At 36.9% G+C, this 18,260-nt stretch overlaps 1 protein-coding gene across 5 annotated transcripts in view; it reads left to right on the top strand.

The window, feature by feature from the left end:
- triob (trio Rho guanine nucleotide exchange factor b) overlaps positions 1-14,779 on the top strand; it is a 153,504-nt gene extending 138,725 nt beyond the window's left edge. For 2 of the 5 annotated variants that reach the window (XM_084088832.1, XM_084088831.1), the window contains exons 43-58: positions 1,015-1,104; positions 1,212-1,304; positions 1,461-1,511; positions 1,696-1,773; positions 2,556-2,747; positions 2,858-3,038; positions 3,442-4,088; positions 6,345-6,595; positions 8,203-8,341; positions 8,447-8,474; positions 8,590-8,752; positions 10,171-10,292; positions 10,379-10,451; positions 10,543-10,743; positions 10,871-11,009; positions 12,381-14,779. In XM_084088832.1, coding sequence (XP_083944958.1) covers positions 1,015-1,104; positions 1,212-1,304; positions 1,461-1,511; positions 1,696-1,773; positions 2,556-2,747; positions 2,858-3,038; positions 3,442-4,088; positions 6,345-6,595; positions 8,203-8,341; positions 8,447-8,474; positions 8,590-8,752; positions 10,171-10,292; positions 10,379-10,451; positions 10,543-10,743; positions 10,871-11,009; positions 12,381-12,926 — 2,994 coding nt within the window. In that variant the 3' untranslated portion in view covers positions 12,927-14,779. Of the gene's footprint in view, positions 1-1,014; positions 1,105-1,211; positions 1,305-1,460; positions 1,512-1,695; positions 1,774-2,555; positions 2,748-2,857; positions 3,039-3,441; positions 4,089-6,344; positions 6,596-8,202; positions 8,342-8,446; positions 8,475-8,586; positions 8,753-10,170; positions 10,293-10,378; positions 10,452-10,542; positions 10,744-10,870; positions 11,010-12,380 lie in introns of those variants that run through there. The other 3 variants (XM_084088830.1, XM_084088829.1, XM_084088833.1) reach the window with 2 other exon arrangements.
- Positions 14,780-18,260: the final 3,481 nt, after the last annotated feature.

The following is an 18,260-nucleotide window of genomic DNA, read 5'->3' as shown; positions in this document are numbered from 1 at the left end:
TTATAATAAATTTGCAAAAGTGAGAGAAATCTAGATAAATATCTTAGTCTTACCTGTCACAGATATTAAAATTGGCAGTCTTAGCAAGTTTCTGTGATTTGGCTCTATTTATTAATTTTGTAATGTTATTTTTTTCGTTGGAGATCATCCATATTGAAACTAATATTGTCAAACGGTAGCTCAGGTAGGTCAAAAGATGCAGGTGGAAAAGCATTAGTATAATGCAATATCAGCAATCACAGACATTCGCATTCCGACGGGATTAGATTTCTCAGAGGACCGTTGAGTTTACCGAAAAACAGTAGGTAATTTGCTCTGGAATTTTGAAAAAGATTGTGTGAGACTTGGTAGATTCAGAGGGGATCAGAAGGCGCAACGTACTGTGAAACACAAATTTCTCTACATCCCCCTGGAAAACTAGTCCCGCCCGAATAGGACAACTACAATTGCAAGGTGCATCTGTGTTAAATTCAAAGGTGAAGTGTGTATTTTCTGTTCTGTGAAGTGTGTATATCTACTATTGGTCAGCTAAACTGATAGTCCCGTCCCTAACTTACATAACTGGTTGAGCTTCAATGTTGCCGAGGCGAGTCATTTTGGGGGGTGTTTCCCAAAACCATCGTTAGCCAACTATATATGGTTGCAATTTCTATCGTTACCAACATACAGCAGTTTAATGGTTCTGTGTTTCATGAAACTATAGTTCAAATGAACATTCGCAAACAGCATCACAAACTTTCACGAACTACAGCTCTCGACTTGTGGTTCATTTATAAAATGAACTGCTTTCTTTTATTCTGAAAATAAACTAATCTGATTGTCATGTTCTGTGTTGGTTTTATTTCCTGTACTCTCAGTTTGTATGTTCTTACTTCCTGTGTTGCGTTCCTGTTTTCTTTGTTTTAGTTTCCATTGCTGTATAGGTTGTTTCTATAGTTACTAATAGTTTATTTAGTATGATGATTAATGGTAATGATTCTGACTTCTGTCTCTGAAATTTTGTTTTGACCACAGGAACGAAGACTCCACATGTACATTGTGTACTGCCAAAACAAGCCCAAATCAGAGCACATTGTTTCAGAGTACATCGACACATATTTTGAGGTAAGACTCAAGTCACTGTCTGCATCCTGCCTGACATTTTAAACATGAGTCATGAAAAGTGAGACAGACTCATAACCACACTCATCTTTCCTTTGTATCTTCATCAGGATTTAAAGCAGAGGTTAGGCCACAGGCTACAGATCACAGATCTACTGATTAAACCAGTGCAGCGGATCATGAAATACCAGCTTCTGCTGAAGGTCAGGCAGGGAAATTGCAGAAGCAATGTAGCCATTCTTTCTAGTATTACTGACCCATACAGTCTCATCATGCTTATGTGAAGCATGGATGATCTTTGAGAAAAGATATTTTTCTTGTTTTATTCTGACATCCGTGTTCTGATTGCATAATTTTAGGATTTTCTTAAGTTCTCCAAAAAGGCTGGTTTGGACACTGTAGAATTAGAGGTAAGTGTATTTGTCAAGACATGGGTTTGTGCTTAACTTTTAAAAACCACCTAGCAACACCCTAGCAACGACCCACTACACCTTAGTAATACACTGGCAAATTTTACACAAGCAAGCACCAGTCATATTTTCTTCAGAAAAATGAAAAATGTAGTTGTTAACATTGCTGTATGCTCTCTCACAGAAAGCGGTAGAGGTGATGTGTGTTGTTCCTAAACGCTGCAATGACATGATGAATGTTGGACGCCTCCAAGGATTTGATGTAAGATGAATTTCCTTTTTTACAAAAAAAGTATGAGCGTGTAGGTGGGAAGTTAAAAGCACAGCCATTAACAGTTGTATGTACATAAATTAGCAGTAATTCCTTTAATCCTGATTCAGCTAAAAGGCAACAAATCAAACCAAGAATGGCAGTGAATTTTCATCATTCCCTGGAAAGAGTTTAGATGCCTGGCAAAATTCACATTCCGAGCAACTAAAACACTGACCTTGCCTCCAAATAAAAAACATGGGAGCATCACACACTATTTTGAAATAGACTGCATAGAGAGTCATGTTGTGAATGTTTATTATACAATTTTTTTTTACCTAAGGCACGGTCACATTTCATAGAAATTTTGTGTGTAAATAGTTTTTATACTGTTGTTGGGATGTATGAAGCAGAGCTCACACAATAGTAATTTTCAAACAAAGCAGCTTTCTGTTTGTTAACATGGAAAATCCACATGAATAACTTGAACCTGTTGTGAAATCTGTATAGGGAAAAATGGTGCCCTCACTCAAAATTCCAGATCATGTTGATTCCTATTGAAATGACTGGATTTCACATGTGAAAATTTGCCACAAAAAAACAAAAAACAATGGTAAATGTGACCACACCTTGAATGTAAATAAGCCTTTACCCTGGGATTGATTACTAAGAGTCTCATTTTCGTTTAATACTTTTTATTACAGTTTTTTACTTTTTAGTGGTATGTTTGCACATGCTAGGGAGTTTTAACTTTTCTGTGGACTGAACATTGTTTATTTTATGTTTGTGTTCAGGGTAAAATTGTAGCCCAGGGCCGACTGATTCTCCAGGACACCTTTATGGTCTCAGACCAGGACGGTGGTCTCCTTTCTCGCATGAAGGAGAGACGCGTCTTCCTCTTTGAGCAAATAGTTATCTTCAGTGAACCTCTGGATAAAAAGAAGGGCTTCTCTATGCCAGGTTATCTGTTTAAGAACAGCATAAAGGTGTGTAGACAGAACCACTGCTGTTGAAAACACTGTGCTCAAGACACAGCATAGCAACTCATCTCATTCTTCTTCTGTTATCTATCTCTATCTCTCTCTCGACTCTGCAGGTCAGTTGGTTGGGTCTAGAGGAGAGTCCTGACAATGACCCTTGTAAGTTTGTTTTGACCTCAAGGTCATCAACTGGCAGTACAGAACACTATGTCCTCCATTCCTCCAACCGGATGGTTTCCCAGGCCTGGATCCAGCAGATCAGCAGCATCCTGGAAAACCAGAGAAACTTCCTCAATGGTAATGCAATTTTAGAGTTTCCAACAAAGGAGGTTATTGGTTTAATATCTGTAAACCAAAAGGTTGTTGGTGTTTAGCCCCACAAACTATCTTAACCTCAAGTTGGTCCTGTGGGATTGTTCCTGTAATGTGTTTACTATATGTTGCTTTAGACCAGGGGAATCCAATGCTGCTCCTGGTGTGCCAATGTCCTGCAGAGTTTAGCTCCAGACTGCCCTAATACACATTGATTAGCTGTTTCAGGTGTGTTTAAATAGGACTGGAGCTACACCCTGTAGAATAGTGGACCTCTGGGAGCAGGATAGGACAGGATAGAACATTGTTGAGAACATTCACACATGAAAATGTCTCAGATGATTGAGTTAAAGTATTTAACCTAACTTGTCTCTTGTTGTCCACTCAGCACTGACTTCACCCATTGAATACCAACGGAACCATGTAGGAGCAAGCGGTCTTGGAGGACCCAGCAGCAGTGGACTTCCAGGGGGTAGCAGCAGCTCTTCCATGGGTCCCGGCTGTGGCTCCCGATCCCGAGCTTCCCGAATCCCTCAACCTTCCTCTCGTCTCCCTCAGCCTGTGCAGCACCACCACGCCCCCACCCCAGATGACCGCACTTCAGGTACGTGCCCTCTTCCTGACCAGGACCTTAACAGTGAGGTCCCTAGGATGCGGGTCCTGGAGAGCCCCTTGAAGGAGCTACGCGAGGAAGCCCAATCAGGGACACCTATTCCAAGAACTCCAGTTGCGTCCCAGTCTCTCACCCTAACGAAGCCTCGTCTAAGAGTCCCGTCACCCATTCTCTCCCCCTTGAACCCTCAGAACTTTACACCTTTCACACCAGGCATCAAAGCCCAGAAGGGTTCCCCTTTTTGGGTCTCGATGCCAGCTTCTCCCACTGGCAGGCCTGGCTCTTACACAGAGCAGAGTGACACGTTAAGTCGCAACCAGTGTCAGACTCGCAGGCACTCAGCCCACAGTAAGGAGTTGGACCGCATCAGTACTTGCTCCTCCACCAGTGAGCAGTCCCTGCACTCCACTCACAGCAATGGGGTAAGAGCCAAACTCTAGCTCCTGGCTTCAGTGAGGCCTAGTCCTGCTTCACCTCCACCTCCAGCTTCATACTAACCCGCTGGGGTGTGTAATTGTGCCTGGTCCTAAAAGAGGATTCTCACAGGCTGTTGTGGATATTAACTGGCCTGGTTTGACTGTGCTGTGCAACTAACAATGTACACTGTTAAACAGGATAACTTCTCAAGAGTTTCTCAGAAACTCTGTGCATCCATTGACTATCTCTGCTGATTCTATCTGCTTTGAACTGGCAGGATTTTCTTTCCTTAACAGCCCGTGAAGACCTAATATGCAAGCATTGGGAGCACGTAAACCAGCCAACTAACAATTACTAACACATTTTTTTTCCCTTTTTAACCTGCTTACTGCTTTTTTGTCAGAAATGCTTTTTGAAAATATCCCCATAAAATCCCCTGCAGGCTTATTTCCTATTGAAACAAGAACATATCAAAGGGTTTATTCTTTTTTTTAAATAGCAAATAGGCTTTGGTTACACAGTCATGAACAGTAATTTATTACTTGCAAGTCAGAACCAGGCAGTATTTGAGGTAATGATATTCTAATTCTATAAAAACATTTTATTGGACAAAAAATCTGGGTTCTCCCAAAGTGCAGTATGAGTCATTCATGTATTTTGTCTGTTTCCTGAAAGATAAAGATTGTACTTTAAATGTGTTTATCTGTTCAAATATATTGTGTCAACTTTTAGCAGTCCACTAGCAAATAGATGGTCATGAAGTTAAAAGACATGGACTAAAAGCCACAAAACTCCAATATTGATTTCATGTTGTCTTGAAGGGTTAGATTTCCTCTCCTAACCAACAGAACTTAAAGGGTAATCACACTGACGGTAATTTGCAGAGGTGGACGAAGTACACAACTTCCTTACTTGAGTGAAAGTACAGATACTACTGGTCAAATATTACTCCGTTACAAGTAAAAGTTGTAAAGACCTATTTTTACTTAAGTAAAAGTACAGAAGTACTCGTTTTTAAAAATACTTAAGTATCAAAAGTAAAAAGTAAATGTCAATGCATTGTTTTATTATTGTTGCATTGTTGTATGTAATACTTAAAGTACCGTATGCCTCTGAATCTACGCCTGCCTACCCTCATATCAATATCACATTTATTTCTAGAACACAGTTCCAGTAGTGGGATTGAATGTGAGATTGAATGTAAGATTGAATTGAAAGATTGAAGATTGAAGTGCACTCAATAACGTCCACAATGGTTTCGGACACCCAAATGGCTGTTCCCTCAAATATTGCCCTATTTAAAGTTTTTTGGCTTTTAGTATGAATATGTTAGCTAGTGTGCTCCAAAAAAGTGACAAAAGTCGCATTTAGAAGACCAAACCCAACGTTGAAAATGAAAATCAGGTTTATGTCAGAATCCAATGTCAGATTGACATTGATCTCCAACGTTGGACAGACGTTGTATTGTGGTTGAAAATGAAAATCGGGTTGACATCAGAAACCAACATCAGTCGGGTTCTGACGTCAACCTGTCTTTTATTTTCAATCAATATCCAACGTCAATCTGACGTCGGGTTCTGACGTCAACCCAACTTTCATTTCCAACCAAAATGCAACCCCTGCAACCAAAATCATCCACTGACTGATGTTACTTTCTACTCAAGGACCTTGACAGATTTGTAGTGGAGTAAAAAGTACGATATTTGTCTTTCAAATGTAGTGAAGTTAAAGTAAAAAGTTTCCAGAAAAAATAATACTCAAGTAAAGTACAGATACTCAAAAAGTGTACTTAAGTACAGTACTCAAGTAAATGTACTTTGTTACTGTCCACCTCTGGTAATTTGCTGCAACAAAGAGGCCAGAAGTTATTCGTTTTTAATGAGTAGGTGATTAGAAGCAACATGAGCAAAAAAGATAGTTGGCGATGCAACAAAGTTCAACATGTTCCAAGTTCCAACGACTATCGGTAGGAGCATAGACATTGTAACCAACAGTACAGCATCTGGGCAGCAATTTTAAGTGTGAACTGTCAGTGTGAACGACTCCAGTGTATCTCGAAAGAGGTTCTTGTAACTAAAATGATTTTGCTTTATAAATAATATTTTCCTTGAACTGCTCTCACTTGCTTCATTCATGCTCTCTTAAATGTCCAGCTTACTAAATGTTTCAACACATTTCACATACAAACATATTGAATAAAATGTAAATCATGTCAAATGTGTGGTGTTATGCTGATGTTTTGCTTATGTTTCTGCTCTCAGAGTGAAAGCAGCAGCAGCAGCAGCAGTGTGTCGACCATGTTGGTGACCCAGGACTATGTGGCTCTAAAGGAGGATGAGATCAGTGTATATCAAGGAGAGGTTGTGCAGATATTGGCCTCTAACCAGCAGAACATGTTTCTAGTTTTCCGTGCCTCGACAGATCAAGGCCCAGCAGCTGAGGGCTGGATCCCCGGTTACGTTTTGGGTCACACCTCCACCATCATTCCCGACTATCCCGACGGAACCCTCAAGTGAGGATTGGTTATTATTTGTTATTTATTACAGATGGACTAAGTAGTCAGATCTAGGATGAAGAAGCACCATATGGTTTGACTTTTTTTGTTATGCACAATGTCAGCAATGTAATGTTTGCTTACCAGGGGTAACCTTAGCCATGTGTGATACTCTTGGCACACGGAGGCGTAATCACTGGCATGTAAGCGATAAAAGCAAAATTAAAAAATTTAATTAAATGGGTGCAATAATTATTTTGTTTATTCTAGAAATACTAAAGTAATTCACATCTGCCAAACAGCTATCTTTGTGGTTAGGTTTAGGGTACCTTCAGCTTCACAGCGTTTTGTCGTATTGTTACTAAACTGCTTGAGTGTAGTGCAATTTGTATAATAACAATAATAATAATATTCATTCAATAAGGGTATAAGGGTATTCAGGGATTAAGGAATTCATTAATGGATATTTATGGAAGCTTGTTTCAGCCACAGAATATAATTTTAAAAGATAATTCACGCAATTCTGACTTTATGACTCGCAATTGCGACTTTATATCGCGCAAGTCAGAATTGCAACTTGTGAGATCTGAACTCGCAATTGTGAGAAAAAAAGTCGCAATTACCTTTTTTATTTTTTATTCTGTGGCGGAAACAAGCTTCTATAGATATTTGCTTTATATTTAGTGTAAAAAAAAAATTTCTTTCGAGAAGTTAGTAAATGCATCAGAAATATCTTGTCATTTACTTCCATACAAATAAATGGCCTTTCTTACTATTATATTATATTATATTATATTATATTATATTATATTATATTATATTACACGTTATTTTAATGTGAAGTTGTTACAGTTTAATTACACAAATGTATTAAAACGTATTAATTAAGTACATGTACTTACTTTAGGGTTAAGGTTAGGGTTAGTTGCTTGTAATTATGCATAATTTACTGTTATTACTATAGTAAGTACATGTAACGTGTAACTACGTCACCTTAATATAAAGTATTATATTATATTATATTATATTATATTATATTATATTATATTATATTATATTATATTATATTATATTATATTATATTATATTATATTATAGCAGTTACATTTTAAAATAATGGGTCATGTTGCAACAAAACATCAAAACCCATCAACCTTCTATAATACATTTCAAAATTTAAGAGGATACTCAACATAAATGTTGAATGGGACTTGATTTTATACATAAGGAATTGATTGTAACATTTTTAAAACGTCTAGGTTATGTAACCACGCTTCCCTCAGAAGTGAAACTCTACACTGCATCGTCAGTTCCACTTCGAAATGGAAATAAAAGAGGATCAAGTTATTTTTATTAAAATGATGATGCTTTTGAGTAATGTGCACTGATGAATGGTCTCAATAAAACAAAGAATGTGTATTAAGCATGTAAACAGGTTCATTTTGAGTTCACGATGACCTTTAATTTACTACAAATTCTGTGCAAAAGTGCAAAAACATCCGCTTATGACTCACTTAGAAAAGACCATAGTTTTAAAAGGATATTGACGTCTTGTTTGTTGTCTAATATTTATAGTCTAACTTTGAATTAGTTGTCACAAGAACAGTGCTATTTTTGTCATACAGGAAGTCTTCATCATGGCACACAGCTCTCCGCATCAGACGAAAGTCCGAAAAGAGAGACAAAGAGGGCAGAAAAGAGAACAAACCAGAGAATGGCTTTCGCAAGTCTAGAGATGGACCCGCCAATAAGGTTTCTGTAAAGGTACTGCTTTAACAGTCTGATGATTTATTATGTAATTAATTTCATGGTTTTGACAAATTTTACATAATTATGAAACTACATTATTGCTTTTTTTTTTTTCTTCAGCTTTTGAATCCCAACTACATTTATGATGGTAAGTAAGAATATTGCTCTTTCGTTCTTGGAAATCTCTCTGAATATATTGAATCTATTCATGTGTCATAATGAAACAGCCATATGACTGTGTGTTTCTGAATTGCTGGCAGCAGTTCCCCTAGAGTTCACGGTCCCCCTGTGTGAGGTGGTGTGTGACAGGGGTGACAGTGTTACTCTCCGCTGTAAGATCTGTGGGCAGCCCAAAGCCTCGGTCTGCTGGAGAGGGCCTGACCAGAGCACTCTCAGCAGTGGTGGAAGATACACACTCACACACAGGTAAAACCAGTGCACAGTGTCATGCTGTTATACAGACTGCAGGTGGCGCTTTTGCTTTGTTTTCTGATGGAATGTATTGTGAGAGATGAACAGTCATTTTGCTACTTTCATTTGAACTGTTTACTGAAAGAAACTCGGTACGTGCTCAATATTTCCATGATGTTGTCTTCGTGTTGTTCATTGACTGCATTTGGTAATTTGGACAAAAACAAGTTCATTTACTTTTTTAATTTATTTTTATTTAAATATTTTATTTATTTTTTACGATTTGTCATTGATGTCGGTTAGACAAAATGGTAACGCTTTACAATAAGGTTCATTAGTTAATGTGTTTGATTTTAATAATGTATTAGTAAATGTTGAAATTAACATCAACTAAAATTAATAAATGCTGTAGAAGTATTGTTCATTCGTAGTTCATTTTAATTAAAGGTAGTTACTAATGTTAACTATTGAACCTTATTGTAAAGTGTTACCAACAAAATTAATCTCTTATCTTGAAACGTAGATTATTTCCTTTGTGAGCAAAATTCCTGATTACAATTTTTAAATTTTATAATTAAAATGTTGTCGAAATGTAAGTGCACTAAATATCAAATCTTTAAGGAATAGTTCACCAAAAAATGAAAATCATCCCCTAATTTACTCACCCTCAAGCATTCCTAGGTTTATATGACTTTCTTCTTTCAGCCAAACACAATTGGAGTTTTTGAAGCTCAATAAAGCGCATCCATTCATCATAAAAGTAATTCATACAACTCCAATGCCTACTCTATTCACTCCCATTGTAAAGCTTAAGAGCCAGGATATTATTTAATATAACTCCGATTGTGTTTGGCTGAAAGAAGAAAGCCATATACACCTAGGATGGCTTGAGGGTGAGTAAATTATGGGATACTTAGAATTTTTGGGGGAACTATTCCTTTAATTAAAAAATTATATTGGTTATCAAAAAAAGCTTGGTTAAAAAAAAGTAAAGCGTAAAAAACAAAGTTGTAATGTAAAAACATAAGAAGTGAAAATGTACAATAATCAACAATCGCTTCCAAAATAAAAAGTGTATACTGTGTATAATTATATAAATACACACATATGCATGTATATAATTATTAAAAATGTATTATTTATATATAAAATATTTATATATAATATAAATTATGTATAAATATATATTATACAGTTGTATATACATGCACATATTTATTAAATATATACATACATATGTGTGTATTTATATATACAAGATAATTATTCACAGCACACACACATATATTATGTAAACACAAACTTTTATTATGGATGCGATTATTCGTTGCCCAGCGCTAATCTAGTAATCCAGAGAAGCATGTTTTGAATAGACAGAACTACGCTGGTTTTGCAGTTAATTTTTGTGTCCTAATTATTCACTTTTTGTTCAGTGAGACAGGGGAAGTGACCCTCCGTATCTCACCTGCCGCTCTGGACGACAGTGGCACCTACACCTGCATCGCCTCCAATGACGTGGGCTCAGTGACATCATCAGCCTACCTCAGAGTCATCGGTCAGTTGATTTCTGTCCCCAATGTTCAAAAACAAAACGTTTAACTGTTACCAGCAGAGTCACTGACGGTGTTGGTTTTTTCGTAGGCACTTCCTGTGACGGTATCCTCTGGAAGGATAACTTTGAGTCCCTCTACACTGAAGTCATGGAACTGGGGAGGTACCGTACAAATCAAATATCCTCACATACTGGATTAGCTAAATGAAGATATAAAATAAAACATACTTATTTATCTCCCGTCCATCTGTAGAGGCAGGTTTGCCGTCACTAAGTGGTGTGAGCAGAGAGGAAGCAGGCTATCAGTGGCCGCTAAGCTAGTAAACAAGAAGCTAATGCGTCGAGAGCAGGTGGTTCAAGAGCTGGGCGTCCTCCAGTGTCTTCAGCATCCGCATCTGGTGGGCCTGCTGGACACCTTTGAGACCCCAGCCAGTTATGTTCTCATCCTGGAGATGTATGTGGACTTCTTTTCTTTATCTGTAACAATATAATCTTCTCACACGCTAATGATAATACCGTCGGTTGATTTAGGAAAGTGTGAGTTTTTTGTTGAAACACATTTTCTCTTTTTTGCATGTCAGCGCTGATCAAGGTCGTCTCCTGGACTATATTGTTAGCTGGGGGAACTTGACTGAAGAAAAGGTGTCTCTTTACCTACGGGATGTTCTAGAAGCTTTACACTACCTTCACGCATGCAGGATTGCTCATCTTGACTTGAAGGTGGGCCTTCCCATTGAATTATTCTTTACAAATGTGTAGATCATTTGGGGAAGGGGTTGGGGGGGGGTGAAGCACTGAATGCCCTGAAGAACATTCAGTGCTTAAATTATAATTATTTTACACTGACATCATCTTAATAACAAGGGATAACAATAAAAAGCTTCATACATTGTCTTAAATAATAAAGACTATTAATAACAGGGAGGAATTTAAGCAATAGTGAAAGCATAGAAGAAGAAGTTTGATGAGTCAACAGGATGCAGTAAAGTGCTTACAGAACAAACACATTTAGCATGTAAATGTCAAATTAAATGGAAAGTTTATCACTTAAACACAAAACATTTAACAAGCATATTTCAAATGCAAATAACTTCTTCCTGGTTACAGCTATTAGTCTAAACACAAACAAATGCATTAAGAGTAAAAAAAAAAAAAAAAGAGAAGCATAAATAAATTCTTCCATGCCGTGAATATTAATTTAAGCATTAGACACAGGGTTTTAAGAAACTAGGGTGTGTAATGGTATATGGACAATTTAGTTAATAATTCAATAACAGATGACAGACAAAGATAATCCCAGTAAAAGAGATTAATCTGAAAGGTACATTTATTCTACAGTATGACTATACAGGAATATGAATATATACATATTTAATTGCCCATATTTGAATTGATGATATGTCATAATGGCATCACTATGCATTCAAGAATGATTTCAAACCAATAGCCTTTAGGTCTTGATAAAATTCTAAAATGTCTGAAATAATTCATTCAATTATTGAATAATGCTTGTCTTCTGATCTCTCCCTTTTTTTTTTCTCTACATATGTTAAAATGTACAACCATGTTCTGAAATGTTTGGAATTTTGTAATATGTAGAAAACCCTATAAATAAAGTGAGGGGAAAAAAATTTAAAAGTGTTTTAGACCCTATGAATTACAAAATAATTAAATTTTAAAATAATAACACAAGCAACAAATCCCTCTTTAATAAATAGACCAAAAAAGATCATAGATCACTATATTCAAGAGACAAAGCTATTTTGACCGACTAAATCTCACAAATGTTGATATTCAGATGAAATGACAAAATTAAGAGCATAGGCATTTAGTGTTGAGATATGTGTGCCATCTATGGTTATGGTTAAGGAAGAAAAAAAAGGTGAGGGGTCATTTTACCCTATACTGTATATCTATTGAATAATTCAATTTTGTCAAATATTTGACTACTTTGCTCTGTCGAATTTTTGACCTCTCGATTGCATCATTCTAAAGTCAAATGTTCTGTATAATCTATATGCTATATTCTTATGTTTTGACCCTGTCAGGCATCCATTTGTCCTCATTATCCCATTCTTATGTGTCTTCCAGCCAGAGAACGTATTACTGGAGCAAACGTCAACCCAGCCTCTAGTCAAACTGACGGACTTCGGTGACGCGGCACATCTCTCCAACATCCCTCACATCCACCCTCTGCTGGGCAGCCCAGAGTTCTCGTCCCCCGAGCTGGTGTTGGGTGAGCCAGCGGCTCTGACCTCTGACCTCTGGAGTCTGGGAGTGCTGGCGTACGTCATGCTCAGCGGGGCGTCCCCGTTCCTGGACGAGAGCGTTGAGGAGACCTGCCTCAACATCTGCCGCCTCGACTTCAGCTTCCCGGAGGAATACTTCCGCGGCGTGAGTCAGGCGGCGCGGGATTTCCTATGCGTTTTACTCCAAGGAGAGCCTTGCAGACGTCCCACTGCGCAGGTCTGTCTACGCGAGGAGCCCTGGCTGAAGCCCAACGTGGCCTCCGCCGCAACTCGCCTCGACACTTCCAGACTCATCTCTTTCATAGAGCGGAGGAAACATCAGAACGACCTGCGACCCGTCGCCAGTTTCCGAGCATTCCTGCGTAGCCGCCTACTCAGCCAGACCTGAGAGAAACGTAGAGGGGGAATACAATAGTAATGTTCTCCTGCAGATCTGAGTGGGATATGGAGGAAGTCTGTTGAAAATATAGAGCATAAATGGGAAATATGCTGAAATCTCATCCTCGTTTTAGAGTCATTCTGAAATGGTTCTGGGTCTCTGTTACTGTAACTGCTGCTGACAAATCTCTGAAGTCCCCTTTCCCACAGTTCAAAAATTCATTTCAGCTCTCTCTTCGTTTGAACAACACTCACAAGAAGAAGAAAAAAGTGATTTAAGAAGGGAGCGTGATTTTTTTTTTAAAGGTTGTTCCCTGAGCCAGAAAGGTTTAGCCTTGTGTTCGGACAGTATTTCCGTCTGGTTGCTTCAGAGGAGTACTGTAATTTGAATAGCTACATTCAGGAAAGATTGCATTTTGCATAAACCATGTAAAGAAGCACAGTAAAGATGATATCTTTATCCTGAACGTTTTGGAGAAAAAAAAAAAGCTTATTTAAAGGGAAATAAAATCGGTTAAATTACCGTGTTTCATCTCAAGTTTCATGTTTGATAAGCATACAGTCATTTTGGAAAGCAATCATAACAAATGAAACGCCTTTTAACAGCTGCAACTCTTTCAGACAAGGAGAGTAAAAGATAAGCTTTTCATTTCGATTCGCATCTGTCTATCAGCCTTATGTTGTAAATAAACTGGACCTGCCTTCATTCATGTTTATTTGCTGTGTTTGAAATGCGTTCTCATTGGCTGATCATGACCTTCAACTGACCAGTTAGAATACAAGCTGGAAACCGCAGAAGGCAGGAAGTGCCAGTAAGCAGAGCAAATGTGCACTCTTTGTAATTTGTCGAAATGTGCAATGTTTGGGCTTTTACATTTTGCAGCTATTTATAATGATTCGTGTTAAATCGACATGTATCGGCCACTGCGAGTTGAGATATGTTTCTGTGGCTCTTTTGCTGAGTTCTCTGTGTTCAGTATTATGTTGTAAACTTAAGCCTCATTGGTGAAAATCATTTGTGTCTGTCACACTTTTGTTATGAATGTCATTATTTTTCATCGTTATACCAAAGTTAATCCTCATGTACCTAAATGCTTCTTCTCCCTGTTTGGTGGTTATGATTTGTAACAATAAGTTATGAATGCAATTCTGACTCCTAGAGCAGGAGTTTACATGTATTGATTGTTGATTTATTTATTGTGTCTTGTTCGGTTTTTGTTAATCGAATTTAAGTTAGTAGTGCTTCATATGGTCAGATTATTAGGATTTTTTTATTTCCATATCTGCTCATTGCAGCAGTAGTCTGTTAATATAAGGTTGCATGACTAAACGATAATAATAATTATTATTTGTTTTCATTTCACTTTGTTTTAAATACGATGAGATGAGTTGTTCCCGTGTACTATATCTGTTGTACAGGGAGAAAGTACCAAGTTTATTGCCTCCAAATTGTGGGTTAAAGTTTTGAGGCAAATTGCAGTGGAATAAATAATTACTCCAAATAGCAACTGTTAACTCTTGTCACTAAAACCTATTTGCAGTTATTTTATTGCTGAATATAAAAGGAGGTAAAAAAAAAAAAAAAAAAAAAAAATGCTGGGACAGTAATGTTAGTATGACTTTTCATGTTTTATTTAAGTCAGTTTCTCATAATGTATAGATGTACAGACACCATAAAAACCTGGACGTAGCGACACCCTGTTTTTTACATAATGTCAGTTTGAATGTTTTTGACTCGATGTTAATTTTGCATGTACATTTCTTTGTACAGAAACCATACATGTTTGCACATTCTGTGCTGTACATAAGTTACTTTACCCTCAGTTATTTTTGAGATTAAACATCTGAAACATTTTATTCGTACGACTCGTCTCAAATGTCTTCGTTTATAAGCCAGTAGGCTACTGGGAGGGGAGGGGGGTTGAGGTTGCCGTTACAGTAAGAAGTCGCGTAGACATCTAAACTGTTCTAAGGATTCATATTTTTACATATTTCCTGTCTATCTCTCTTGAGACCTTACCCAGGCCATGTGAAAACCATCCGGAGTGGCTGAGGAAACATGCAAGTGTGAAAGCTGCATCTGCAGACTGTGATCTTGGTTAGATCCCACAGATAAACGACTAATTAAATCTCCCCTGAACTTATCGTGGAGATCTCAGCGTGCGCAGGCAACTTTCAACACGTCATCAGTGTATTATTTTTTAGTTTTTTCACAACGAAAACGATCTCAAAAATCCATGCACGCACATTGATTTTATTACATTTAACCAGACACCTATAAAATATATTTGCACTGTCGCTTTTTTCTGCAATTGTGTGCATATGCTGTTTTTTGATAGGCTATGGCTAATTAAGAAATTGCATGCAATGCTTGTATGTAGCCTACTTTTAAAACTAATTTGTTCACAGGAACATTTGTTCAAAATGTTAATAAAATTATATCAAGTTAGGATATTAATGTTCGTGTCTCTTTGTAAGCATGCAGGCATATGCCTGTATTTAAAAAAAGAAAAATGATGCCTTCTCCAAAAACGTTTGTGACTTTTTTCACGCTGTTTTTTTGACACTTGTCCGCTTCTGTGGTTGTTTGTCTGATTGTGTGACTATAACTGCTTTGTTTTTTTTTAAGAGGTGTGAGCAGAAGTTTGATGTCAAGTATAAACTGTGGCTAATGTTGCTCTGCAGGCACCCACACATTACGGTCTGTTCCTCTTATGAAACGCAAAGTGCCTCAAACTGTTTTCAAGTTTTCAAACTCTTGACTTTGATGTAAAATAGTTCCATTTGGTGCCCCAGCCCATGATTTAAGGTGTAAGATAGCCAGTCGAATAAAATGGAATGATCTTTATTCACTTTTTATATTGAAAATACAACTTCAAATCCAAACTTAAGTAGGCCTAGGCCTTGAAGAAGAAAAACCCCTCTCACGCAGCTTTCTAAGAAATCATGAACATAGTTTCCGTGACTCATTTTTGTCTTTTCATAATTGTCATTTATGAAATAAGATGGCTGTTGACACTTAAGGGGTTTTTAGATGTGACAGTGTGTCAGTTAAAAGAAGGGCTTCGAGTTTATAGGCCTACCACCAGGAGGAGACCTTTGACTACCAAGATGTCTGAGCTGTCTTTAATCTGTTTATCCGTAACCCAGTATGACATCATGCCAAAGTATAAGACACGTAAGATAAATCTATATTTGTGGTTTGTACCTGTGGTCGAGATTTGATCAGATATCTTACTGAATCACTGATATATTAGCTTAGATAATGTACAAAGTTCTCGGTTCCTCTCTGTAACTGCAGCTGATGCGACATGGAAACATAAGGGCATGGGTTCATTTTGTAGCGTATAGAATTCTTCAAATAACTCTTTTCAGTAATTGTTTGAAAGGTAAGTGTTTTTTGTTGTTGTTGTTGCTTTTTTGACATCGTAATGCATTTTATTTTTGCGCAAAATAAACTTTTTACTTTAAAAAATGACTTTATAAGTTTTTATTTAACAAAAATTTAAATAATCCTTTGTTTGACTTACATTGGACTTCTAAACTAAAACATCAAGCAAACAGCTGGCTGAACATGCAAAATAAATGCATGTTTTTGCAATATTTGGACTTTTTAAAATTGTATTAAGTGAAAATAATTCAGACTTGTCTGTGTCATTTAAATAAAATGACAAATCACTCAAGCAAACTTCCTGATTTGTACTGAAATAATCAAAAATCTCATTCCTCAAGAGAGTGTATTTGCAAAACCATGTGCATATAAAATAATTGCATAGTAATTATAGCAAATATAAAATTATTTCCAGGTGTTATTAGTACACTTCAAATATGGTTCACTAATGTAATATTTTATATTATTTTGTATTTTGTATTTTAAATTATATAAATACAATGGTTTTTTAAATGAATAAATGTAACAATTTTATAACTGTCAAATTAACTATAGAAAGCAAACAAATTTTATGTCTAAACAAGCATAAATACGTAAAAATGACAATGCCAAAAACTGACTGAAATCTTTTGAAACATTATAGTGTAGAAACACTTTTTATTGCATCCAATATATAGATAGTCTTCTGAACCAAAACAGTAGATCAAAAATCAAAATGCAAACATTTGAGGAACATAGATCAACTGATGATTGTTCATTGTGTTCATTGTCAACTAAAATATATATACATATTTATTTCACTGGCTCAAAACTGTATATATTCAATGTGGGAAGCAGATTTCCTAACATACTATGTGTGTATTATGGAATTGCCAATGAAATTTAAAATTATTTTAACTTAAGTGTTGGCTTCATCAACTTCCAACCTGCTTTATCATAGAAATCCTACAGGAGGCGACACCTGCATAATCACGAACACACTACAGAGCTTTGTGACTGAAAATTGACTGACTTGCAGTTCAACTGCAGAAAAAAAAATCCCTTTGTGACACAAAGAGTTTAGTTGGGAGTATTCAGAAAGCAAAACATGAACATAGTTTCTATGTTTTAAAATACATATTTGTACACATAAATGTATTTTTGAAACAGATAACCCTGGTTCTGGGTGTTGATTGTCAATGCTGTATTGCTCAAATCCAAAATATAGTTACAGCTTTGACCTGTTGATCATATCAATGTGCAGCTCCCATAATGGATCTTGATTTTCATTGCATATCAACATTCTGTTGTGTTAAGAAATGTATATTCGACTTCTAACAGATATACACAATGTTTTTCCGTTGTTTCCGAATGCAGATTATGCAGTGTCTTTATGTTTTTATGTGCAAATCATATAATTATGTATGATCTATTATTTAAAACTATTTTAGTTCCCAAGACAAAAAAAAAAAAAAAGACAAAAAAGCTTGCAATTTTGCATCTAAAAATTAAGTTTCTAGGTGTTTCAACAAAAAAGACTTCTGCATCCTCGGTTCATGCACCCTCTGTAAGCTTCATCAGTCCTTGATTCTTGCTACTTTTAAAATATTACGGCTGTCAAGAGGTTATTTTTAGACCAGGAAAAAGTTAAACGGATACATTTGTATAGATTGTGGGAATGAATAGCTGGCTACCTAATCAGGTAAGGACCAGTAGGGAAAGCCTGGCGGCTCGGTGGGTACCACTGTTGCCTCACAGCAAGAAGGTCCTTGGTTCGAGTCCTTTCTGTGTTAGTTTCCTCTGGGTGCTCTGTTTCCCCCCCACAGTACAAAGACATGCAGGTTAGGTGGATTGGATATCATCAAATTGGCTGTGATTGTGTCCGAGCACTGTCAGGAAGAGCATCCGGTGTAAAACCTGTGCCAACTGTGTACTGGAACCAGCAGATGAGCGGAACTAATGCCACAGGATGAG

The sequence above is a fragment of the Abramis brama genome (genome assembly GCF_963993115.1).
Source record: "Abramis brama genome assembly, chromosome: 17".
In the NCBI taxonomy this organism is placed as follows: Eukaryota; Metazoa; Chordata; class Actinopteri; order Cypriniformes; family Leuciscidae; genus Abramis; species Abramis brama.
Note: the sequence above shows the minus strand (reverse complement) of the source record. Positions and strands in the feature narration are given on the sequence as shown.